The sequence below is a fragment of the Astatotilapia calliptera genome, chromosome 16 (genome assembly GCF_900246225.1).
Source record: "Astatotilapia calliptera chromosome 16, fAstCal1.2, whole genome shotgun sequence".
Classification (NCBI taxonomy): domain Eukaryota; kingdom Metazoa; phylum Chordata; class Actinopteri; order Cichliformes; family Cichlidae; genus Astatotilapia; species Astatotilapia calliptera.
Window position 1 is genome coordinate 30867085 of NC_039317.1, and position 27586 is coordinate 30894670.

General features: G+C 41.4%; 2 protein-coding genes and 1 non-coding gene across 3 annotated transcripts; all 3 read right to left on the reverse strand.

Annotated features, from left to right (window-relative positions):
* Positions 1-153: 153 nt before the first annotated feature.
* On the reverse strand, positions 154-4069 carry nabp1a (nucleic acid binding protein 1a). The gene is made up of 6 exons (XM_026145072.1): positions 3009-4069; positions 2644-2782; positions 2473-2544; positions 1990-2074; positions 1736-1805; positions 154-1204 (listed from the first exon to the last, which is right to left on the reverse strand). Exons 1-6 carry the CDS (start codon positions 3100-3102, stop codon positions 1002-1004), a joined length of 663 nt encoding a protein of 220 aa, XP_026000857.1. The 5' UTR covers positions 3103-4069; the 3' UTR covers positions 154-1001.
* Positions 4070-4632: 563 nt separating this feature from the next.
* trnas-cga (transfer RNA serine (anticodon CGA)) lies at positions 4633-4714 on the reverse strand. The gene has a single exon. It is a non-coding gene; the product is annotated as a tRNA-Ser (tRNA).
* Positions 4715-6981: 2267 nt separating this feature from the next.
* Positions 6982-27381, reverse strand: cavin2a (caveolae associated protein 2a). The gene is made up of 2 exons (XM_026145050.1): positions 26362-27381; positions 6982-10225 (listed from the first exon to the last, which is right to left on the reverse strand). The coding sequence occupies exons 1-2, from the start codon at positions 26956-26958 to the stop codon at positions 9380-9382; spliced, it is 1443 nt and encodes a 480-aa protein (XP_026000835.1). The 5' UTR covers positions 26959-27381; the 3' UTR covers positions 6982-9379.
* Positions 27382-27586: the final 205 nt, after the last annotated feature.

Below are 27586 nucleotides of genomic sequence, written 5' to 3' on the forward strand. Positions count from 1 at the left end.
TGGCAGCATGTTTACAGGACGATGAGTCTTTTGGGGTGATGTGCATTCAGGCCCCTGAACACTTCTCATGTAGGCTTTAAACTGCAGTGTAAGAATATATCAGCGACAGTACGAGTAACTCAAGCTCTCAAACAGACTACAGAAAAGCAAATGTGACAGAAAATTGCTCTAAAATTTATTTGGTGAACTGTTTTTGCCAGTATTTAAGTGGTCCCTAAAGGTACAGTTGATGGCCAACAAAGAAAAAAAGAGAAAGAAAACAACAAAACATGTCTTATTGAAAAGAAAAAAAGAAACCGTTTACTATCAGTCTACCTACCAATAATTAAAACTCAAAACTAACACCTTTCCTTTCACACAGTCACTTCAGAAAACAGTTTGGTTTGAAGAGTTTCACGTGGGCAGTCAGTTCAACTACTTATTTTCACAACTTAAGGCCTTTTTTTTTCCTCTAAAAAAACTAAATAAAGCAGAAACTGATTTCCTGAATTAAATGACAGCTAAGCCTCGACATAAATTAAGAGAAGAAAGTGCATCAAGTGTTCAAGTAGGGTGTATAGTTTTAAAGAACATGAAGAGGGCAAGGGTTCAGGTTGGTGTTTGTTTGGGAGTTGGGGGGGTAACACTGGCACAGAACTGGCAACTTGAAGAAGAAGGGTGCAGGCTGGGAAGCTGCCCACACCTCAGCCACACCAGGTCGCGACTATCTAAGAAGCCCTGAAAACGCATAAAGTGGTAGATCATAATCACACTGTGCTGCTTATGAGAGCACTACCTGCACTACGGATGACAGACGACACATCTGATCATGTTAGCCTGGATTAAAAAAGAAAGAAATTCTGCAAGTAGTCAGTTGTTTGGTTTTTTTTGTTTTTTTATAGCCAACACAGGCTGTGATGAAGACGGGGCAGACAGGTCGGAAAGCTGTAAGAGGGGGGTAAATGGTGACGTCCATAGATTTCTCACATACCACCCTCCCCTGCACCTTCTAACCCCCAATTTCATCTTTTGGCACGTCGTGGGTCCCTGCCGTTGCTAATTGTAACTGAGGACTTTGTAGCTGGTGGGGCTCCAGCAGCAGTAACCGAAGGGGCACCGTTGCCAGGCGACCGTCCATTGGGCCGCCCGACGTTCCCAAACGTGGGGTCACGGGGTGCACCAGGTGGTTGATTATTGTTGGCATATGGCGGCATGGCACCGTTACCTGCAGGTTAGAAACATGAGTCAGTCCTCACTCATTTCTGTTTTTTGTCTCACATTTGTGGGTGCGACTGAAGTGTGTTTTGTTTTAACATGTCACCTTCTTCCTTTTAAAATCACAACATGAGTCATTTGTTAGAAGCAAGCTCATGATTGCCACCTCATGTTTGGTGTATTTTCTTTATTTTACCGCCAAGTTGTGTTTTAACTCTAGTTAAAACTAAACTAAGTGAGAAAATTACATAACCCTTGAAATGCCAGCCTTTTCATCCCTTAAAAGATTATTAAGCACATTTGTGAATAATTCAATTGATGACAGACGAACTTCTTTTAGCTGCTTCGCCTTATGCCAGTCCCTGTCTGAAATCTGAGGTTTTGAGGCTCCATCAGTACAGACATAAAGCTTTGTAAATGCAGGTGACTACAACAACAAACCCAATGTTAGCATCAAAGTGTACAATTACATAACACATGCACACAAGTCATCAGTCAGCTTGTGGTTAACTCAAAATTTGCATTAGGAAAATACACTGACCTGGTGGAGCAGATGTACCTGAATTCTGATTGGGTGGAGAGTTCCCCCTCTGATTCTGGTCAGGCTTCCCCTGGTAGACAAAGAGGAAGGCCACCTTAAATATATTTTCACTTAGACTGAGGCATGCAGAAAGCTTGCAGAAGATAGTTTAGCTTGATTTATTTGGGGAAATGCACAGATCTGCGTGAGAACAGGACAACCAAAGTGTTCTTGAGGGGTCTGCACCAGCTGGCCAGTTTCCTAAGAGTACTCACAGACTTGTTTTGCTGGTTTGCTTGGGCTAGCAGCTCTGGGTTTGGTTCACTGAAGTTGGGCACTTCTGAATACACCATACAGAATCTGGAAAGATATTAGAGAACATTTAATCATCTTGTATGATCGTTTCAGCCATCAGCTGTATTGCACTCATCCTTATGAAGAAATGCCCCACTATTCACACTTTATCAGCCAAGGGAAAGCCAGACTGTAACAACCACAAACTGTACTGTAGTAGAGGTCAGTGTGCAAACTTATAAAATGAAATTTTATTCGCTTTAGAAATAAACTTCAAAAATGCTCCAATCATATTTTGTGAAATGCATTAAAATGCTTGACTGTGTTTTAAAACTGCCTAAAACTAAAAATGTTTTACCATTACATTTTACAAAGCATGACTCTGGAACAGAGTGATACGCTAAGCAGAATTCCAAGAGGGACCGGAGCATTACATAAATAGATGTGTGTGACCATCTACTTACTCTCCAATCTTCTGTAGATCTCCTCCTCTTCCAGTGTATAAGGTCAGGCAGCCTTTCCATATAGATGCATAGCTAGCAGAGAAATACCAGGTTAAACTGGTGCAGACATACAAAATATGCAAACACCGATCTCTCTGGCAACATTGAAGATTTCTACATCCGCAGTCTTACCCTCTGGTTAGCTTGATGATGTCCCCTGGCTGAATAAGGCTGCCGAGTTCATCCCAAACGGAGATAGCTATGCTACCGCTCTTGTCTGCCACCTTGCATGAGCGCACCTCATGGCCATCTTTCGTTTTGGTTACTCGACCTAACAAAAAAAAAAAAGAAAAAAAGAAAAAAAGACTCAAGGTACAAATAGCTCTACCAGAGGCCAACTCTCAACTTTCACATAGAACAGTATTAAATCAAAGCCTCACTGTATTTAGGCTGTATCTCTCATGGCTTTCACAGCAAAGCTGCCGGTCCCTTTAAGAAAAAGGAGCACGAGTTGATGTAGGGAGAGACCGCTTTAGCCTCACAGTCCAACTACTCACCTATTTCCAAAACGATGAACACGATATTCAAATTTTTCGAGCCAGGCTTCACATCCTTTATCAAAAACAAGGCCTCGTTTGTTGGTGCTGCCATTATTAGTGTCGAGGGTGGAAAAAACGGACCACTGATGTCTCTCTTCCTGTCACTCAAACTCAGCAGCTATAACTGTCGTTACTATGTAATGGGGAGCTAAAACCGTTAGCTTCAGCTTAGCTAACTAGTTAGCCTGTCAGCCTTGCTACTTCTAACACGTATCTTAACTGTTTATAACATAAAACACAGGGGACCAGCGCCTTAGATAACCCACATTAAACTTAACACAAACGCTTGTGACAGTGGTGAAGGACAACTATACTCTTTACAGCTGACACTAGCAGGGTGACAAGATAGCTCCGCTAAGGAACAATTCGCTAAATGTTTGCTAGCTCCCAGTTAGCTACCTTATTTTAGTTTCAGAATACGAGTGTCTGGATATCTCGTTTTTCGCGATTATCGCCATAATGTCAGCTTCATTCTTCTCATAAAATTAGCTAACGTAGAATCCGTTGCAAAGTAGCTGTCAAGTACTCAAAACGATGTTTCGAAATCAGATACCAATAGGCTGACAAATCCAGAATCCCTGGTTCAATCTGAGGTTCCTGTTTTAACAAATACCACTCCACTGACTGCAAGTTACATTACAGCTTAATGTGCTGCCTGTACTTCTAGCCTTTTTTAGTAGACCCACTCGATCATATAGACACTTCTTTTTAATGCTTTTAAACTAATCGACCGCATTTCCTTTGTGTGCCTTTTGTAAGTATAAAGAACTGTTAGCCTTGTTAGCGCGCAGTCTGGCCAAATGCTTTGTTATACGACTAGTGTGTCTATTTTTAACTATCTGTAGCCCCAGTAGCGTTGCTGTTGTTCGAACAACACTTATTGTTAAACGTCCGAGGTATTAATCCCTAAATACTACGGCCCCCAAAACGCTGTTTTTTTTTTTAAAAAAAAACTGTACACACTGCCAACTACACGGTTTAACCTTCCTGAACAATGCCCCAAAAACTACGTCAGCTGTACTGCCGGTCAGTTTTATCTCCACCGGACGATTCCATTTTTCTACACGGCGAAGGGGTATATTCGTAAAAGTATATTTTAATGTGATTTTATATAGACAAATCAATATATAGAGAACAATTGTATAGTTGTATTCTTGTAAGATACTGCATCCAAAACCATAAAAAGGCACAAAACCTAGCTGTTTAGAGTTGCAAATGAAAGCAGTTGGTTTTTACCATAGCAAATGAATTCCATTCACAAACAACGCGAGACGAGAGGAAATGTGAGTTTACTATCAACCGTAAAACGAACGGTGGTTTGCTTATTTATTTATTTTTAATAATGTCGCATCCGTTTTACTAATCTCGGTTTATCGTTGTTTTTGTCTTCAAGGTGTCCCAGTTTAAACACAGATTTCACTCAGAGTGTAGAATCTGTCATTTAGCACTAGGTATCGTGGGTAACCCTTCGGGGACACACATTGTATTAAATCAATAAATTGGGTCCAGTTTGACAAGTTTCTGAACGATTGAGTGTGAGCGTGTTTTATAAGAAGAAATTTGTGGCAATCAAAAGTTTTATCGTCACGAACAGGATTCGAACCTGTGCGGGGAAACCCCATTGGATTTCGAGTCCAACGCCTTAACCTCTCGGCCACCGTGACTATACAATCTGGTCCCACATATCTTTTTCACTATAAACATAAGCACTGCCGAGCGTTTACGTTACATATATATTTGGCTGAATTGTGCAAACAAACAGTTGCGTTTCCTACCGTGCTACTTACTACTGTGCAGTGAACGAGAAGAAGGATGGGGCGGTGGAAGAAGCGCAGGGTGTTTGCTTGATTTCGGACATAGGAGGGAGACAAACACCATCAAAACACCCCGCTCGCTCGCTCACAAACGTCGGAGAAATAAAGCTCATTAGACGTTTTAACGATGTACGCAAAAGAGCTGCGTAAAATATAGTGATCTTAAATAAGTTTTTTCTTGTGGATTTTATAAACGTTGTATCGGACAGTAATAAAAGTAAGGTTACGACTGCTGTGGAAATTTCCTTCCAAAGTTTATTGTTGGCAAAGGAAATGCCGGTATCGATGTCCTCTTATTAACAGGAAGATTCCCTCACTTTATTGTTAGAAATCAAAATTAAAATCAAAAGGGTTTTTATTGCGAATCGCTTCTACAGAACATTTTGGTTAGTCTCCGTTTTAATTGGATTAAACTGTGTTAAAGGAATAATGTGATTTTATGTTACTGTGCAATCCAAATTAATGGAAATTTGTATTTCTACAGTATCTGATTACTGATCTTGCTACTCAGTGCTAGTGTATATAAAGTCAATGGTTAATATATAAAGTCAATAGTTAGTGCTAGGGATCGGGGGTTAAGGTTGGTCTAAGGTGCTGCGCAACATTAAACCACAACCAACCTGGATTTTGTTGTTTATATAGAATGAGAATGAATAATCTGATCTAATCTCTGTATCATGAATCCACACTGTGTAAATAAGGGTTGAGTAACCTCGCCACTCCTTTCAGATATGGGTGATACACAGCCCTGCCTGCTCTAAAGTGTACTAGATTCCAGCCCTATGACAAAACTAAACAACCATACAGCCCTGTCAGCAACAAGCTTAACTAGCCTACATGTTTTCTACGCAATTTTAGGTCAAAGGTATTGAATTAAAGGAGACTTACTACTAGGACTCTACTAGCTTTGTAGGATTCACATTTCACAATAATGCATATTCATCTTATACTGGGTCATATGGAGGCCCTTAATACATTCTCTCGCTGAAAAGGGTAGCTTGCTTCTGAATGGCCATCTCCAGGTGGTTTGAAAAGCAACTTTAAGCCTGAGCTATCTATAAACATTTAGGAATACTTGCTTTTAATGACCTCATACAGATCTAAGAGCAAGGATTACTTGTACACACTGCATACCTCATTATTTACAACTATAGTCGTATTTTATATGTGCATTCACACAAGTTTGACAGAAAAACAAGGAAAAGCACAATAGATAATCTTTACCTACCTCTATGTAAGATCTACACCATTATCGTGTTTAACCTTAACATAGATTAAAAGAAAACAAACAAAACAATTTCAGTGTTATAAAATGTTTATTAATGTATACAATACTAAAGTCTGCAAAGGAAAGGTCAGCATGTTTACAAGATTGGTGAGGGGAGCACATTTAAGCCCTCAAGTGATGAGTAATCTTCTGCCATGAAGGAAACTTCTTTGGTTTAAGTGGTTATCTAAGTCAGCCGGCTAAGAAGCAAAAACAAAGATTATGTTAAACACAAGATCACTACCTGACAGTGCTCAAAGTGTGTAGCACACCGTGGTCCTCATAACTCGTAGATTTAACAATGCAAAGAACGAAAAGAAGACTTTTGAACAAATACACATTGTATACATTTATTTTTTAGCAGACCAGATATCACCAAGTAGCACATTTGCATGAATAAGCAGAAAGTACACATACACCTAGTGTTCAATCCATTTTCATCTTGGGTGATTTATATGAAAAATGTAAATGAAAAGCAAAGGTTAAACACACTCAAGTTGTTCAAAAGGATACATATCAAATTGCTTTACGCATTTATTCTTAACAGATCTTATTCAATAAACGTGCAGAGTATTGCTGTAACACACAAAGCACTTTCTTTTTCTCCAAATACTGTAATACCAAAATGTGCTGTGTTTGCAGGGACTGTTATTTGGCTTTGAATTTTAGTGAAAGATAAAATTCTTTACTTTTACTTCAACCTACAAACCGTTTTGACGGAAAAAAAAAAAAAAAAAAAAAAAAAAGCTCTGAAATGCAAGCAAGCTGCAGAGGCCATTTATAAAAACAGAGCCATGAATACCCTTAGATTACTGCTTAAACATAGTAACAACAATAGTTAAACAGCATATTTAACAATTAACATACTTTATTTGTTTAGTTGTATTTCAACAGTGGATAGTAGGTTTTCCCCCACGTGGTGTAAACATACAACACAGTCTATACAGCTTTGCTGTAGTAAATTCTCTATTTAATCTGATATCTGATGTATACATAAGATTTTTTATATTGCTGTTCATTTCCCATGTTAAATATTCCCATTGATTTTCCACAAATGAAGCTAAAACAATACATATGTTCCTGCATAAAACATACTGACTGAATACAAGTGTAAGAACTTCTTTTTTTAAAATTTGTTTTTATTTTTAAAATGTGGCACATATATGAAGCGAGTCACCTGAATGATAATCTTAAGCTCAACTATTATTATAATTAGGAATGTGTCCACACTTTTAATAAATTGATCTTTAATGTATAGTTTAGATTTTATTTTTTGACTTAAGACTAAAGCATTATTACTCACTTCAATCAGAAGCAGTGTAACACATCTGGTTCCCACAGTTTAAACACAATCCTACTAAGATGCACATACTGTTGCTCAAAGGCAACTTTAGCATCTTTCCCAACAGCTCAAGTTCTATCCTAGACATCTCACCTCACCCTCCACTATGAGCTCATGCCCAGGAGCCTCTGCTGGGGCATAATACCTGTGGCTCCACGTACGCTGTTCCTCTCTCTGCACTCCCAATAAGGAGGCCAAGGGCATGAAAAATGGGCTGAGAAAGAGTCATCCGTCAAACCTAGGAATGCTGCCTTCTGCCTTTATCCACTTCTGTGACCTCTCTGGATCCACTGCACTTGGTTGGGCTTGCTAAATTATTTTTAGGAAGTCATGGCATTGGACAGCTTGGGAAAAGCTCCAAGGAAGAGCAACAAGAGAAGGGTCACTTTACAGGAACTTGAAGGAATGACTTTCAAACACAAAGTTGATGTTTGCACCTCCTTTAAAATGTCTCATGGAGTTAATTTCAAAAAATTAAAAACTCCACGGAATTTCCGGCATGGTTTACTATCACTCTTATATACAAAAAGCATAGTAATCCAAGCCTACTGGGGAGCAGTTCCTTATACCAGCTGGTGCATGATAAAGACACTGCAGGTGAATGTCTGTGCAGCAACAAGACAGACGGGCTTTAGTGATGAAACAGTGTTTACATTTTAAACATATGAATCCCAGTAAACATTTCACCATGAAAGTTAGGAACGCCTTCAAGACAAACACTTTAGAATCACCCAAGTATCACATAATGACAGAAATCTCACAGATACATTTAATTTATGTACTGAAGGCAGTTATCGCATAGCAGTGTGCCTCACATAGAAAAATATAATCATTTCTCCAAAAGAGACACTTAGTATCTCAGTATTAAAACGATGTCTTCTACATTTCAAGCAGCTTCTATACTGCAGTCGTATGCTTTATTTGCATCAGCGTGACTGAACTCAAACTTAATTCAACCATAATAACCACAATTTTTTAAGGATGTTCTGAGGGTTTTAAAATGTATCTATTACATTTCATTTCTATGTGATGCAACAGATAATTGTTAGAAGTCAAATGGCAGCAGTATGTAATTCAAATAGTGTTTCAGATAGTCAATGTTTAAATTGTTAGGAATGACGAAAGTGGATCTCACTATGGGACTATATGCAATGCGTAAAACCCGAAGTGAAGGACAAGAGGCAAGACACAACCACCTGTTAGTCTACATCAGGTCAGCATAGGCCTAAGATTTCAGTGAACAAGCTCTAGTCCACTACTTAAAAAAAACAAAACAAACAAAAAAAAACCCACCCCAAGACCTTTTCACTAAAAAATGCTGAAAAGTCCCATTCCAACTATTGCACAACCTGGCAACACACTGCCTCACCAGGCTTCGGGCAGAACCACGGTTGGCAAAGATTTACTATTTTTCACAAAAACACAAAGAACAAAAGAAGCTATCTGTCAGTGAGGAAGAGCGGGCCAGGAGCAGACAAACACAGCAGGAGGGAGGTATTTGGTCCCGTGCCCAGGAGATGTGCACCTATTGAAGTGGTAGGCACCAGCTGAAGAGAGTAAATTCTGCAACGTTGCCTTATTTGGACAACTTAACTACAGAGTTCATGGAGCAGTTGCACTAGAAGCTTCAATCTGAACTCTTCACAACAAGTACTGTCCGGGGTTGCTGACCACATCAGGGTTTTTAGACTTTTCTGGTGATAATTAAAGGTAGTGTTGTGGGAAAGGTTTGGGGGTGGACTACCTCGAGAGGTCGAGAGGACATTTCTAGTGTAAATAGGTGCTAAAGACGAGAACATGAGACAGTTTGCGGTGGAGGGATAATTTGTGCCTGCTGTGTGCTCAGCAATCGGAGAAAGAAAAGAATAAACGGGCAACTAGAGCTTGTGATCAAAATTCAATCAGATTAAGAAACTTGCTCCAGAGCAACTGCCGCTGCGGTAATCTGGGTATCTGCTGCCGTCTCAACAGGAGTTTTCTGTTCCTCTTTTTTTTCTTCTTCTTCTTCATCCTCTTCATCATCCACACCAAGATCATCTTGCTCTGGAAGTGCCAGACCAGCAACATGATCACCATTAATCTCACTTGATGCTTTTCCATTGAACTCTGCCTTCAAGCTTTCTGGGCTGGAAGGGCTTAGCATCTCCTCCACAACCCCCTCATGGGTATGCACTTCTGCCCGGTTGAGCTTGGCATCCATGCTTCCCAAAGGAGGAATCTCTACGTGGGCTCCTCCTATAGACTTGGGCACATCTTGTGAAGGAGACTCCCCGTCTCTGACCTTCTTGACATTGAAGGTCATGGGAGACACCTTAAAAGAGGAGCTCTTGGCAGTTGGGCTCTTGGGGTGGTTAGGGGTGAAGCTCTTCTTGATCTTCTCACGTTTCTCTGGTGGCACAATCTTGGTGGTGATCTGGCTCATCTTTTTTTCGATGCTCTGGCGTGAGAAGGCCTTCTTGAGGCTGTCGACCTTTTTCAGGCTGGACCGTTTGAACCTGTCAGACCTTCTCTCATAAAATACGGAAGTGGCCCCTAAACCTTCACAATCCAGACTATCTTGTTCCTCGTGTGTTGGAAGCTCATCGTCGGAGGACAGGTTAACGTTCTGGAGGACCTCATCTTGGGTATGGATGCCATCAGTGGAGCCTGTAACAGATGGAGCAGGCCGGGTGGATTCTGCATCATACTGGCTTGGTTGTGGGGTCTTGAGGGAGTCCTTGACTGACACAGTGGTAGGGATCTCATTGTCTTCCTGGTGGAGAAACAGAAGGATAGAAAGAAGTTTATCAAGAGGGCAATCATTTTGATGAGTAAAAGAAAACTATGAACAAGGGCAAGTCTGACAAGCAATGCGCTAATGCTGTCTGGATTGGCTATGGCTGGTTTATACTTAAATCTACTGATGATTGCTACCACAGTCTACATCCTGACAATTTAAGTACAGAAGGTGTGCTTCAAACTGCACTTTCAAGCACACATTACTGTGTACTTTTTGGTTAAGCACAGTTGTTTCTGATTCATCGGAAACTGACGTCTGTGTTTAATATTCTCAGCCTGCTGAGGACTGAAGAAACGAGTCTCTGCATGCCTCCCAGATTTTCTCCTCAAGGTGCCTGAGGAATTCCACCTGTTTCTTTGCAGCAGTCAAACACTTCATACTGTCTTTTATACCGCCGACCTCCCCATCCATAAACATACCGATAACCACTAACCCGGTAAAATAAGAAGCAATCGTTTCCATATGCAGACATTCATTTTGTTCAACTCTCTTTTTCTATGAGCTCCCCCGCCTCCGTTTGACTTCGTCCCCACCCATCTGTGCACAAACATGCTATCACACACATACACAGCCAATGTTCTCCTCCACTGGGGATTTATGAGCCTCAGTGCCCCCCAACCCCTGCCCCTATCCTTTCACACCCAGGAGTGAGTGCAGAGTGAAGGTGAAGCTTCAGTGGTTGACATACCCCACTACACATTTGAAATGCTCATAAACAAACCCTCCCTGGAAGAGCCTAAATATCGCCACTGTATTCTCATCTTTGAGCTAATTTAATGTAGCACAGTGTGAAGTTTGAAATGCATTTTAATGCTTTACAGTCCATAACACATGATGTATGAGCTGACTGACTAAATTAACTTCTATAATTTCTTGAAGCAGACCCATTATGGTTTTGAGTGCTTTTCTTTATTTTGTGACACACGCACACACACGCACGCACGCACGCACGCGCGCGCACACACGCACACACACACACACACACACACACCCTCTGAGCCAAACCCTCAGGTTTCAGAGTGTTCTGAACATATTTTAAGACACCCTTTTCTGCTCCTCAATCTGTATGATGTCAGAGTGGATGTTCCTTATATGGTAATTTCAGCCACATGAAGCCCCTCCCACGTTCTGCTCAAAGGACGCAATTACGTGTACATTAAGTTGATCGATTTCTTTGAATATGTGAACTTTGTGGGAAATCTGTCACTGTAATGTGAGGTCACAGATCAATAGTGGAGGAGCACATTTTTGAGATCTTTAACATCTACATATATCAGTTATAATAACCAGTAAAGGTGCCATTAACCTTTATAGCTGACTAAAAGTAAAGCTGAACTAAGCCAAAAATAAAACTCTGGCTAGAAAAAAAAAAAAAAACTTACAATATTAAATACAATAAAGATCTCTTTCTAGTCTTTGTCGGTTTTGGTCATTTCTTTTCCAAAAGAAAGAAAAAACAAAAAAAAAAGGGCCCGAGGAGACCTTGACAAATCTTTTTTTATTGCAACTAGGGTGACTCAATAAAAAGACAAGACTGTCAGTCAAGTATTTGTGTTGCAGTTCCTCTTCTGAGCTTCTTGAACATTGCCCACTGCCAAATACCACTCATATTATCATAAAAAATGAAACCACTAGCTTTTTCTTTGCATCTTGCACGTAAGAAAGAGTCTTCATTCAAATATGACTACACTTTAAAGAATGCTCTTGGGTATTATGAGAACGCTTAAAGCATCAGGATGGTTTGTTGTTGAATGCCACCATGCATCTTTCTTGGAGTGGACTGGGCCAACCACACTGGAACAAGGCCAACAACAAGGTCTTTGAAATGCCTAAAACGTGCCCCATTCTGTACAATTCTGTAGCCCTTTTGTTGATGCATAAAAAAGATGCAAAATGATAATAATTATAAAATGAGTCATGATATAAATAAATTTTGCCTTAGTTAAAAAGCCCAATCAGTTGCAACAATATAAATTACTGTGATTGCAGTGTTTGTATGCAAAAGATTTAACTCTTTATTTGCAAGAAAACATCCTCACATTTTCAATGTCATTTCTGAATTCGTCTGATCTTCTGCACAAACTCAACCAAACTGGGTGACATGAAATCTGAAATACTCCAAAACACACCATTTGCCGCATGCTCGTAATTTCCCAATGTTTAAAATGTATATGGCCCATTTCTAAACGTATTCATGCTCTGCTGTCATTTATTGCATCCTTTGTGGGAAGGAAAGTGAATTTCATGAAGCCTTAGTGAATTCTTTCAGCTGTTTATCTGTCATGCCATAGCAGATAAGCATCAATCTCTGTCATCGGTAGATGACAACTTCTTTAGGAATAGGCAGATAGCGGCCGGTCAACGATATAGCAGTGTTCACCTGAACTGTACATTCCGAAAAAATGAAGACAGGCTATGTTCTGCTGCCGTAGCTTTTCCGAGCACCTAAACTACAACTTATGTAAAGCTTTTGTGAAATGGTAAGTAATGCCCTCCTGTTTTTAACCACCTTGCAGATGCCTGATATCTCCAGCTTCATCTGAAACATGCAGCTGTGATTCGCAGTTGAGGTGTGCCAAGCCAATAAATCTGTCAGCATGTTATATAAAGCACAACACCCAGAAAACCCAGGGACACATTTTTTAAGGTGAAGGAAAAGAACAATGCATGTTTTACAGCTTCAGAATATAAAATGCAATATAGACAGAGTAAAGTTGATAAAGCAGATTCATTTCAGAAGTGCAAGCCAGTTACAACAGCTTCCAGAAATCATATGGCAATTTCTAAAGAAATTACACCTCATGAAATTTCTTTCTGGGATGTTTATAAGAAATACAAAATCTCAAAGAAATCATGATCTGAGAATGTAGAAAGTCTTTATTCACCACCAACCAGTGTTAGGTGTAACCCTTCACAAAACACTGTTATTCTACATAATAGTTATAGTTACTTTTTAAATGCTAGTAATTATTTGCAAGTAAGGTGTCACTCTGAGGAAAATAACAAGCTTGACGCTGGTTATGTGGTGCAGAAAATGCTACAAATATCAACTTACTATGCAATGGGGTAAAGTCAGTAGACTCAGAGTTAAATATACAGTAGAGTAGATAACCTGCTGGCTGTGTAACCAACCTGTGCAAGAAAAATGCACTTGGGTGTTTACTTTTCATCACGCAACTAACCAGTTACTTATCGATATGTAATGCTGTAATTTTAAAAATTACATTTTAATAGAAGAATTCTTTCAATGCAACCCAAAACGTTTCTTTAAAAAACAATATCAGCCCAAAAGTGCCCTCAAAAACAAATGAGGGTTGCCATCTGTCCTACAAATTGGGAACTGTGATGCACTCTGGATTTTGGGCTTGAAATCCCCCCAAAAAAAGACAAAGAGTGGCACCTTGGGGAACAGCTCTGGTTACCCGCTGCCTCTCAGTTGGTTTAACTGTAATCTCTCCCTTTCAGTTTTGTTCTCTGTGGCACTTCATTGTTGTTCGTGAATGGGCAGAATCTGAATGCCCTATTTTGGTGCTGGTCTGACACTGCAGGACCGCCACAGAAACATGTTCATGCAGACACAAATCAGAATAGCCAGGAGCTCTGAGGGTGACAGCTTAAAAAAAAAAAAAAAAAAAAAAAATCCAAACACATTAGAGATTACAGAGAAATGCCAGAAATCTCACTTCTAGGAAGATGATGGTGCTCCAGGCTTTGTGCTTATCTCCTCTGTTCGTGTGTGTACACTTCAGATTGAGTTGGGCAGTTTTAATCAGCATGATGTATGAGATTTCTTAAGGGTTAAGCACCCATCTAAAATCTGACCAGCTGTGATTAGCAAAAAAATCAGAGCCAATATGGCCTCTCCTGACCCCCAGTGGAGCATTTCCTGGTAATAAACACTAATCTTCCCTGATTGTTCTGTGCAGTTAAGGTTTCTAAAGATTCAATCTTGACACCTCTGCACCAGTCTGGGCACGTCACAGACTTTGTGATTTGGCTCAAACATGTTTGGGGTAATCAGTGTGGGTGCTGAAGTGTGTGTGGGAGGCAAATTAAACACAGAGACTGAGTTCTGAGCCCACCTGTGACTAAATCTACAAGAGTTTGTTCAGTAACACTGTTATTAACTGAGACATGCATTGCTCAAAATGTATGGAGATGGCTTTAAATCCAAGAGATGTACATTGCGCTATATTTATGGGACTCTCTATAGAGAACAACAGGGTAACCAGTGCGATTGCTTAATCTAAAACAACTAAAGTTGTTATGAAGGGGTAAACTACCTATGGAGGACAATCCAGTGTTTGTGCCAGGCTATAAACATGCTTGTAGTGCTTCTAATGTAATAATTTTAACCTGGGATTTGTGGGACAATTTGTCAGCACATAAGGGTGAAGTAGCTTTTAAAGAAAGGATCTTTTTATTACTTCGTGAATCAGAAACTACCGTCTACATTTTAGGCCCTACATGTTATTTAGAAAACTTTGTGAATATAGATGGGAATAAAAGCAGAAAGTTGGGTGGATTTACACTCACTAGCAACTTCTTTACTTGCACCACTAGCACTGGGTTGGACCTCCTTTTAAAACCGCCTCAAATCTTTTTGGCACAGATTCAACAAGGTGCTGAAACATTCCTCAGAGATTCCTCAAGTCAGCAACAGCCTGTGGCATTTAGATGATCAGTTTGTACTAAGAGGCCTGACCTTACCATCTGAATGTCGCAGCAGAAATCAAGACTAATCAGACCAGGCAATGTTTTTACAATCTTCTGTTGTCCAGTTTTGGTGAGCTCGTGCAAACTGTAGCCTCTAGTCTGCATCTAGTGTGGTTTTCTGTCGTTGTAGCCCATCTGCTTCAAGATTTGACGTGTTGCGCGTTTAGAGATCCTCGTCCGCATACCTTGGTTGTAGTGAATGGTTGTTTTGAGTTACTGCTGCCTTCCTATCAGCTCAAAGCAGCTTGGACACTCTCTTCTTAAGTCTGACATCAACAAAGCATTTTGCTCAGAGAAGCTCAGTGAAATCTTTGTCTTTTTGGACCAGTCTCCAGAAATTCTGCAGATGGGTGTATGAGAAAATCCCAGCAAATCAGCAGTTTCTGAAATACTCAGACCAACCAATAACCATGGCGCATTTAACGTGATTAAAATCATCTCTCTTTCCCCATTCTGTTCAGTCTGAATTTCATCAGGTCATCTTGACCATGTCTACAGGAGCCAAGTTGCTGCCATGTGACTCGCTTATTAGACACCAGCATTCAAATGCAGATTAATGGATGTATGTAATGAAGTACCTCATAAGAGCTACCAGAGATGAAATTTGAGATATAACTTTGGTTTGTTTGGCTGCCCAAGTATATTAAAATAGTGTGATATTAGCTTGCCCTCAGATTAGCTCCCAACAGTGTTAGCAAGCAAGCAACAAACAAAATTTCCCTAAATACCATTTGACCCATGAGTGTCCTGTGTGTGTGTGGACCTTGCATTCTGGTACAGGGCTCTTGGGAACCCTCTTAATTAATGCACCATCTAAGCAATCGCTCATTAGCCCCCGAGAATGCGATACAGCATGTGTGTTTGAGTGTTTGTGTGCAGCCATGTAGGACGCCAACCATTATAATTAAAATATATTTGGAAGCAACCACAAAACAAAGTTAATTTAGTGTGACAGGCAGTTTACTGTACATTACAGGGCACACACTTCAAAGATATCTTGTACTAATAATTATATAATGTAGTTCAAGAGCCCATGTAACTGTTGCATGTAGGCCTGTCAAGATAATTATTTCATTGACTGAATATATGCACATGAACACATTTTTTTCTTCGTATTGTTGACCACACATTTGTTTATGTCAAATTACGAGCAGCCTTTTAGCCTACACGATGCCACAATGCACTACAGGATTTTCACCACCCTTCTACGACTTGGGGCCGCGCCTACGCGGGATGAACGGGAAAAGAACATGCCGAGACACGTTTTTCTCTCATACCTTCCCATACTGCTTATGTTTTTTCCCCTCCTTCCTTTCAGTCTTGTTTTCAGACAGCTCCTCCACAGACATGAACACCACACACCATAGTAATTCACGGAATATTGCCTATAAAACAACAACTGTGACCTTGGGCACATTTTGGATGATCCATTAGGTGATCACTTTGTACAAGTGTAGAAAGAATAGATATTCTTGTGAACTGTGGACAGATTACTAGATACTTTGCTATGACATGAGCTCATTGGTATTTTGGCTAGATGAGCTAAAGACAGAATTATCCATTATGTCATCGATTGTTTTATTGACTCTGTATTTACAGATTTACACTATTATTAGTGCAGCCTAGACTTAAAACTAGTAGTAGATTAAGAATAAAATTCTGCACGTCAGTCAACAAAACTGAAGCACAGACTCCCTGATTACATTAAAATATGTCAAAGGGCACCAATAGCACAAACAGGGTTAAATGCCAAGGGTAAGTAAGTAAGGTAAGCATGTTGACTCACTATTGAAGTCAACCTCAAGTCCTAGAGAAGCTGAAGAGACATCAAAGTAGGTGCAGTGAAGATAACACATTACCAGTACCTAAAGCTCATGTTTCTTCCCCTCCCTCTGTCAGCTGCCTATTTCTACTCAGAAAGTTGAAAAGATTGGGTTCAGAGCTCTCCACATCTCTGCTGTTTTGCATTAGAGCCAAATGAAAGAAGAAACATCATTTTGATTTTGTCTTTGTTACCTCTATCAAGGCAGCTAGGTTTTAACTGCCCAGTCAAAAAGCAGGACTCAATACATTTTGTTATCAAGGAGTGGATTAGAAGGAGTTTTTCTTAATTCAACTCTTAATTCACCACCAGAGACAACTGAACAGGCATCCACAGAGGCCCTCTATATGCAATGTTTGATAATTCACTGCTCTTTGAAAGGTTGTATTAATTCATTAACATGTCACCCATGCTACCAAACAATACGGTTTTTCCTGGGACATGTTTTTTAACAAAAGTAGCAATGGTGACAGGACAAGTTGGAGGGTAGAGTTACAATCTAATTGCAAGCATGCAACATGTTGCTAAGCTTCAAGAGTCACTTGCTGTACTCAGATAAAGAGATCAGGGTGGGGAAAGGCAGAGTTGCAACTGAGTGAAAGAAGTGAACTGGGCTCGCATTACTGGATGAGTGACTTCATGTTTACACCGCATGCACCATGACATCCTATACTGTTTCTTTTGTATCTCTTCTCTCCTCTTAGTTTACATATGCGTGCACGTGAATACAAACATCCGTTCACATATTCAGAAAGCACAGGATGGACCTCAGAGGACAAATCCAGTCTTTGGCTTTCTCGACATTCACATGAACCTCAACTGGAGTTTCTGTTTAGACCTTATTGGCAAACTTCACCATTAATAGCTCACGGAAAGAAAATAATCAGGACACCAAAGCACACAGCAATTAAATGTGTGTTTTTCTGGCTCTTCAGCTGAACGGGGTTCCACCAGGTGAGGCTGGAGCAGGTGTGCTGGTATAGTTAGTCAGGTGGCCTCCTGGGAACAGCAGCAATGAGAGGGCACAGCATCACCACCACTCACACAGAAATCTCTGTTACTCTTGTAATTTTAGAATGAGGAAATCTGGAAGTTTATTTTAAAAAGAATAAACAGACGAGAGAGCGGAATGACTCTGTGCTGCTCGCACAGAATGGACAGCTCCAGATACAGAGATTTTTTACCCCCTTTTTCGACAGTCAAAACAAAAGGTCAAATACAAAGTTGTGAAAGATTTCCATCTTCCCACTGTTTCAAAATTTGCCAATCCTCACTATCTGTACAATACCACTGTCCATTACACCACAGCCATGCTCGTCGATTCCCAGAACAATAGCAGTGTCAAGTCCACCTGGAACTCACATGATTGCGCACATTTGCAGTCACTTTCACCCCTACCCAGCTTTTTCCAAAACCTCACATCCCGTCTACCCTCCAACCCAGTGTGAATGAAGAGCCATCTGTGGACACAGGAAGGAAATGAAGAAAAGGAAATTGAATTCTACTATTCTGACTGTAATTTTACCAAGAGACCTGATAAAATACCACTGTGCTCTACACATTCACTTCTGAATGTAGAAACAAGGACTGTATTGTAGCCCGTCATTCCAAATATGTATCAATTATGACAAACATGATCATAAAAACAGAAGAAAAAAAAAATCTCATCAACGACTTTGCTCCAATTTTGAATCCTGCCCCTTGGCATAATACCCACAGAGCTTTGCAAACAACTCGGAGCATTCTTTTGCATTTGCACCCCTCCCATATCTGCCTCACCAAAAGAAAACAGCATGTTTACTGGGCCTGCGAGCTTGTGTAATTGCACAATACAATAACCAATTGAGCCACGATGTCATGCTTACGTGCTGGCAGAATGGAAGCTGTGGCAGTCTAGAGAAGCTGCCATTATTGCTGTTGACATAAATGATGATGTTGAGGAAACCTGTTGACACAACCTATTATTTACAGGACAACCGTGAGTGCACTTTGGCTGCTGATGCGCTTCATATTCTGTCACATAAGCTCTCCAGTCCTAATTAATTCACCTATGGCCTCGTATCCATTATACAAACCCATTATTGACTTGATCTCTGGAGCCTTGTCGCTTATTGTACTTCCTCTGCATCAACCAGATCCCAAAGTTTAGCACAATCTACCCAACAGAGAATGATGCAGAGTGCTAAATAATATCTTCACTAGTTTGCACTCTTGTGTTAACCCCCCTTTGCTTTTTTGTTCGAATCTCTCAAGATCCTTCTTCACACAAAGCTCATTGTGTGTGTGCGTGTGTATCAAAACCATTGTTTGATAAGGGCTGTGGGAGCATTTTTGATAAGGCTCTCTATTTGTCACAATGTTTACTCCATACAAAGGTTAAAGGGCACATGAGTCCGCAGTACAGACAGGAATGCTAACATGTCAAATTTTCACATTCCGTTTAAGAGCAGAGGAATGAGAACAAAATAGTTATTGTTGTCTCTCTTCCGGGCATGAATGTAGAGGCCTAAAAGAAGGGATTAGACAGATCACAAAAGTCAGAAACGGCAAACGACTCTTTACCCCTCAAAGGCCTACTAGGAATAACGCTACAAGCGCTTTCCTGAACTCAATTATTGGATTTGCAATGGATTTGCAATGGAAGCAAAGCTACTCTTGGAAAAAATAAATAAATCTACAGTAATGTCATCACACACACGTTTTTGCTGACATATAGTGACATGTCAAAACCTGTCAAAAAGGTGGCATTACCCTTAGTCTGTACTTAGTTCAATGTGTGGGCAGGGTGGGGCTTTACACACATTGTGAAACAGAGAGCAGAGGACACAAGTGGCAGCTTTGGCAGCCAGCCATATAAATTAAATAAGTGCACATTATTAACAAACCAAAATGTTCCGTTTCTTTTGTATTTAGTTTTTTCCCCCTCCCTTTTAATTCGATTAAGTAGAAGAGCTTCAGTCTTTCCATGTTTTACACTGATCAGCAGTTGCTGAGAAGCTTTTGCTGCACTAGCAGTGAGATTATAAGGCAGTTTCAACTCCAGTAACTTCCTCCTCACTTCAGTGGTCTCTCCTTTGCTCTACATGGACATGATAGAAGGTGATGGGCATCTTGTAACAGAGCATATCATGAAACTGACATATACACACTGAAACCAAGAGCACAAAAACTAGTGAAACTGTACACCGCACAGAAATTCAAGAAGTGCACACAATCCACTTTTTTGCCTTCAGTTTCCTGGAGGGATGTCCAACTGGGAAGATGGGGCACCCTTCTAAATCCACGGTGGTGGAAACACTGAGCTTCATTACCTTATTAATAATCTGAGATATCATGGAAAATGCTCCCGGCGCTTCCCAAATAAAGACGTGCATTGCATCATGCAATACACTGAGAGACTACTACCTTTGTTGTATGTCTGCAAGCATGACTTTACTGCAAAAATATCATAAATTAAACAGTCAGACCAGATTATCAGTCATACAGTATCAGTCAGTTGCAGATACCCATCCAGGCTCTAATGTTACCACCTCTTTTCTGCGTTATTAAAGCTGTTACAGATGCTATTTTACTCAAACATTCTGCGGTTGCAAACTTGCCTTTGCCTCAGAGGCTGAAACTGTTGAGCCGACTCGTCAAACCTGAATGTTACATCAGGAATAAAAGTAAGCACTTAAGGTAATAGATCCCCATTCTGATGCATGGGGTTTGCTCATTTACAAACTTCTGTATAATCTCCACACTCGTTCTTATACTATCATTAACTGACAATTGCAGGCCACGTATTCACTTTGCCTTTTTTTCTGACTTCCTATCATTTTTCACTCTATATTTATCCCTTACTCGCAGTTCTGCCATTTTTATTTTTTGCTGTCAGGAAAAAGCCAGAGGATTATCTGAGGAATGAACCCCAAAGGAAAAGAAAGAATGATAACAAAGCGAGAACCCATGCTGTAAACATAGTTCATTATTCAACTAGAAAGCACGCCTTAAAGGCTGCACACCCATTTGAGACTATTATCACTGAGACCAGTTTTACTCTTTAGAGTCTTGCTTCAAACAGCACTTTCTAAAAATATTCCTAACAGAAAAAAAAAATCTCACTGTAGAGGACACAAGTCATACTCGTGATCACATGATTCCTATCTAGAAATGTCAGCATTGTACATGTGGTCTAATTCAATTTACAGCCAAATGTAGCCAAAAATCTACATTTTGTGCAAAATGCATTATCACATGTTGATTCGTAAGAGGCAAAAAAACGCACACATGTAATTTGAGTCATGAGCTTTATTAATCCATTTCCTATCTGTTGAACTGGAACATGATAACAGATCTTATCTGTCAGTCACATTTAAAATCAGTTCTGTTTAAAGTAACTTTTCCACAACTGCAAAGCCACCACACCCACCTGTTGCTTAAAGAAATGGGAAAATAAGACTTTGATTTTAAATTAAACTTGTGCTCAGCTTGAGTTGCAGTGTTACTCGCTTACTGTTGAGTATGAGCATGTATTATACAATAGAACAGAATAGCTCTTTATTGCCCTTTATCATCATTGTACATGTATAACATTACTAATAAAGTCACTAATGGAGCAATTTGGAGAAGATGTATTGTATAGTTACTTGTGTATTGTGTAACATTAGATTACAGCCATCATCTCCGTAAATAGCTTCAGATATTCTGCTGGTGAGCCAAGCAAAGAAGCACAATCCTCAGTATTAGTGAGCTTCTGACGAGCCTTTTTATTAAAGTGATTCTATGAAAGCACAAGAAACGTGTGTATGTAATTACAATAATTAACCATAATTATTCAGCAAAACTCATGATAGTTATACTAATCAGCCATACAGAGTCATTGTGTTGGGTTTAATATTAAAAAAAGTACAGTTAAAGGATAAACCGGAAAACTGGTTGAGAACTAAGCCAAACAATGGACGCAATACATCCAACAGCTATTTAAGCCCCATTCCTCAACCAAGTACGATTCAGAATAAAACATTAATGCAGGTTTGCAAATGGTTAACTTTAGGCCTCAGTCACAAAGGCCTACAGATGTGCTGATGATCATCTGGCAACCACCTGTTCCTAGGGAATGCGAGTGGTTGCTAGTAGTTACTAGCATGAAACTGGTTGCAAAGAGGTGTATGGTGCTGCATTGGTGGGTTGCAAGCAGAGTGATGTGGTGGTCAGTAGTTTGCATGGAAGAAGCTTATTTATCTGCAAACACTCAAACTACTTGGTAAGAGGCACTAAAACTGAAATGTGAAAAAGTAACAACATTTGTCTTCAAAGTAAAAGTTGCACGTTGGTTGTAGCACAAGGTCCAGCACATTCTTTGTGACCAATCGGCAAACGATCAGAGAATACACTTGTGCCCGGGGTGTGACGGGGGTCTACAGGGCTACCTGACTGAGGCCTTAATAAAACTAAAAGGACAAAAAATGTCATCACTTGGATCTTCCGAGATGTGGACTCATCTTGTGACTGAACGTTTGCGGTTCCATCTTCAATCTGACAAAAAGTTCTGAACTTACACTATTAGTTGCTAAGAAAGCCAAATATTACTTCAACCTCCTTTCCCTGCACTGTAGATGATTTTGTCTTTACCCATGGCTGCATAAAGTAACGTAACTAGTTACTCACTTTAACTACACCTTTGCTGTATTCAACATCTGCGGCATGTATGCACAGCAGGTCTGAATGCACTGAAACAGCTAGCACGGCTTTCAGCCATAACGTGGTGAGATCGACCACGTCAAAGAGGGAGACATACAACAAACCTCGACTGTAGCCTGCAGACAGCTTCCTGCTCCAACCTGTAAAAATACTGTGAACATACACAATACGTACTCCAGTTGCACTCAAATATCTAATTACTCTTGTTAGAAAACAGATTTTATAAGGAAAGCTAATAAGAGAGCCACCCTGAGTTCAGCTTGAAGGTTTTTTCTTGTCTGTTGTGTCACAGTTCACTTGAATATACAATTTGGGACTTGAATAAGAGTTTAAAGTTGTGCACTACAACTACTACCGTTTTGATTTTTTTCCAACCCTGCTCATTCAGCTTCTTTGAACTACCAGTACAGTTACAGTGCAGGGCTTGGAACGTTACCCGTTTTTCCTCCCTTTTAGAGAATAACAAAGCAAAAGAAAACAACCTTTTCTTCCTGTTTGGAAAGCTGAGATTAAGTCACAACCTTGTGTCGCTGTATAAAGGCTCCAAATCAACCGGTAGCAAAGCAAACAAAATGAAAATGACAAACTCTAAACCAATCAATCAAATGGTAAAAGGTGGTAAAGAGGTTTCTAGCCGATGCGAAAAGAGTGAATATAACTACATGAACGTTTTGTCCAGTTGACAGCAGCAAAACACAGTAAGTGTGTTTATTCTGGCCTGAGAGCCTGTTTGTCTTTCCTCGCAGAGCGATATGAAGGTTCTTTGATAGGTCATGTAAGTGTGACGGTGTGAGAGACGGGGCTTCTGTTGCTCCCACTGGCTCTCTGCGATTAGCGATCCTGCAAACCCAGACAATCGCCGAACATCCCCTTTCCCATCCCTTCGAGGAAAGAAGCACAGCTGTACTCTCGCTGCTAAATATACAGCAAAGCTCTGCACACATGCAAAGTGACAGAACAAATAAAACCCTCACGCCGCTCAAATTCAATTTGCCACAGAGGTTGACGTGGTTGTTGCAAGGCTATTCCACAGTGAAATAAACACAGATGGGAGCGTTATGATCTACTTAGAATAAATGACTTTTCTGTCGCAGCAAATTAAATTCCAAATACAGCGCGTTTCATGTAGCGTGCCACAGAGATGCAAATTCAGATAAGCTATAAGATCTCCAAGACCCCTCAGGTAATGAGCCTTTGAAGCGCGCCTATGTGACGAATAATAGGAAAAGAAATTTTTGCGATCCAACGTTTTACCTCTCCAAAGAGAAATTACCAAAACAGTCTTGACACTGTACACAGCGGAATCTCTGATGACTTGGAACTGTCTGTTTTGCGTGTGTGCATGTGTGTGCGCACACAGCAACAAAAGGCCTGGAGATGGGAGGGCGGTGCGGAGACAGGAAAAGCACTGATGCACAAAACAAACAAAGCCCAAGCAGCAGTAATTAAGACCTCGTTAGTCCTCGTTATGCGCAGGAATGCAGCAGAAATCGCTGCCATTTCTGACCGACCGCGGCCAAAGCTAGTATGGGACCCCTGCTCCGTGCAACTGAGGGCATTTAACCAACAGCCCTCTGTGTTTCCGCCTCATCTAGCACGTACAGGGTTTTGGATCAATTCTGCAGAGCAGGGAGGTGAATAGAAGAAAGTTTGGCTCTAGTGTGGGCGGCAAAATATCAAAGAGCAGCGTGAGACGTGTGGCATGTGCTTTAGCGAAGTTTCAGGGAACCAGGACAGGTGGTTTGACCAGAGAGAGAGAAGGGGAAAAAAAAGGTGGATTTAGTTTAAAAAACAGAAACCGGGAGTGAAACAGAGCAGATAAAAAGATACCAGACAAAAAACAGAGTACAGCACTAGATGGAGAAAATATGGACCTACTGGTACCAAATAAGAGAGATTAGGAGAGGTGTAAAGCGATGGAAGAGTCAAAACAGGTGAAGGAAGAAGGGCTGCATTTAACTTCTTTTACTACCCACTCCCCTGGGGGCACTCTGAGTGTCATTTACAAGCTCTGGAGCTGTATACACCTGACCCAACATATCAGCATGACATCCACTGGGCAAGTTGCAAGAATGCACATGTTTTGCACACACGCCCTTAAGGTCATTCCTAGTCTTTCTACACCCATCTGCAAACACTCCACCTCTTAGCCTGACGTGAAATTGGGGGGAAAATGAAGGAACATTTTAAGCAGAACCCAAAATAACAACAGAAACTCTACTCGTGCTCATTTATATGCTGCTTAGGTGAGAGAAACTCGAGCACATGCAATTTGACGGTGCATCGAAAGCCAGCAGCACTGTCCACTCTCATTATCTCCAAAGCAACAAGTCACTCCCTTCTAGCACATACATACTAAACGATCTTGGCACCTGCTGCGTTTGAACAACAGAGCCTCAGTACCTGGGAAACCAGATAACAACAGCGGTTAAAAGCTTGCCGAGGCTCTGGCTGTGTCAACAGTGCCCCCTCCCACCACCCCCCCCTTTTCACTACCTGGGCACAAACTAGTACACACATGCTCACAGGTACCCACGCACACGTGAAAAACCATGCACGAAGACTCCCACAGCCACGCGGCAATCATCAGTCGGCGCAACAATGTATGGAAAACAATTTTCAGTTCTTTTAATGTTCCTTGATAAGTGAGGGACGGTTTAGGTGAAGAACCATTAGTCATAGTTTTCACTCGAAACCATCTCCTGGAATTACAGAAAGTGGAGAACTTTTTTTCCTTGCCTGAGTACAGGTGTGATATGGCAGTAAAAGTGGGAAATCCATCCAAAGAAACCACTTGTCTCTCTGAATTATGACTGTGGGGTGTAAACAGATCCACTTAAAGTTAGATTCTGAGCCCTCCTCTATTATCCTGTGCAGCTCCATTCCCAGACACACCCTTCTCCTCACAAACAGGACTCAAATGTACTCGAAAGGGCCTCAACTCATAAATAATCTGATTATATTTTGCGTTGGTTTTTCGCTCAGACTTCTTTTAATGTGCACACGTGTTTGTTTAAAAGCCTGCTCCGCAAGTTTTGCAGAGCTGAAAATGAAAATGTCGCAAATCACTTACGACTCGTCACGTGTCAGTGCCAACCAGGCACATGGCGAGTGTGCACACAACCAAACACACCCAAAACTGCAGTCAAATGTAAATGCAAATAAAGCCAACACACACAAGTTCACTCATCTACCTTAAAGCAGTAGTCCAACCATTGAACACTGAGTTTTAAACAATTTAAAAGGTTACTCGAGTTACACTGAAGATGTTCTCATTTTTTCCCTCCGTTTTCCTTCTAGGAGCAGGTCTCACCACTCTGCCGCCATCTTGAAATGCATCCAGACACTTGTTTGGGCAGTTATTTTGGAATATTACCAGGTCATAAAAATGGCACGCATAGGAACCACAAATTTGTCAAATCTGATAAATAGTGCTTAGAAATCTGCCGACTTTACCCCAAAATAAAGGTTATAAAAATGATTTTTTCCCCTCCTTTTGACATTTTCCTTCCAAACCATCTTTGTTGTTGCTGAATTCATGATGCGTTTAGTGCTACGTCTCCCTGCCTGATCATGTCTCTGTTTGTAACGCCATATTTTGCTCTGCTTCAGATACTGTTTTAAACCCAGGTGAAGGGACCGTGCTGACGTCACTATAACGCCACCAGCGTTACATTTTCAGAGTGTGCAGTATTCCAGCTCATGCAACTAAATTAACTGTCTGGCTGCGTTTACAGACTTGGACTTAGAGTTTGTGAATAAAACGAGCTTCATATAAAAACTCGGGGGACTGCACCTTTAAAATTAGCACAAAGGGGCGTTTATTCTGGCTGGAATGCTGTCTGTGCGTCTTGGACACAACGTTAGTGTTTCTTTGTGCTTCCCTTACCTGGAAGATGAGCACTTTGAAGTGGTTCCTCTTCAGCAGGTGGCTGTGGTTGTTCTCCAGCTTCTTCACCTGCACCGCCTGCTTGTCCAGGCGCACCCTCACTTCCTTCAAGTGCCCGCTGGTTTTGCGAGAGCGCTCCAGCAGCTTGTCCACGTTTAAGGCGGTGGTGAGGTGGTTCTTGGTCAAGCGGGTCACGTCGCCCTGCACGCTCTGCACCGCGTTCTCCAGGTCGGCCTGCCGCTGCTCCATCCGCTGCTGGTTGTCCTGCACCGCCTCCATCATGTTTACCAGCTTGTCCAGCAGCGCCACCACCGTTATTGCGCTCACCTGTCCGCGGTCCACCGGGCTCCCAGGGGCGACCGCGCCCGGGCTGGTTGGCATTTTAAAGCCGAACCTGGAGAGGGTACCGGTCGGGGTCGGGGTCGGAGAGGACGAGGTGGGCGGGGAGGACGCCGGGCAGAAGCTCGGGATGAGGAGCTCCGGGTTCTCGGACTGCTGGCTGCTCTCGGGCTGGGGGCTGCCCTCGGGCTGCGGGATGGTGTGGGTGCTGCCAGAGGCGCTGCTGCTGGGCTCGGCGTGGGGCGCTTCTTCTTCCATGGCTCACGGGTGGTCGTGTGTCCCGCAGTGACTGCGTGTCTTAGAGGCACACGGGAAAGTTTTGCAGACTCTCGGATGCTGCTGCTGCTGCTGCCACTTGTTGCAACTGGAGAGAGGTGTAAACTAATTCCTGCACTTTTCTCGGCCTCCACGCCCCTTTGCCTCTTTCTCTCTGCACCCCACACACGCACAAACACGCCGTGAACTTTCAAAACACCTCCCCTGCAGGGAAGGAGGGAGGGGCCAGGCTGCTATGGTAACCGTGAGGGCCTAGCCCAGTTGACAATATAGAGGTAGAGTTGCAGTGTGTATGTGTGTGTGTGGTGTTTTCGTGTGACTGCCACCCATTCTACATTGAACAAGCCTGGCTGCATTTGAAAAATATCTGTGAAGGCTACTATTGTTTACAACAGTCAGGTGGTGTGTGTGTGTGTGTGTGTGTGTGTGTTTGTGTGTGTGTGTGTGTGTGTGTGTGTGTGTGTGTGTGTGTGTGTGTGTGTGTGTGTGTGTGTGTGTGATAAATCACATACATTGTTTTGTCTAAGCCAAAGCCTGGCATGTGTCTCTATCCTTATATGTTGGTGTATGATTTGGTGTGTGAGTGCCCCGTGTGCCCCCTGCTCTTGTT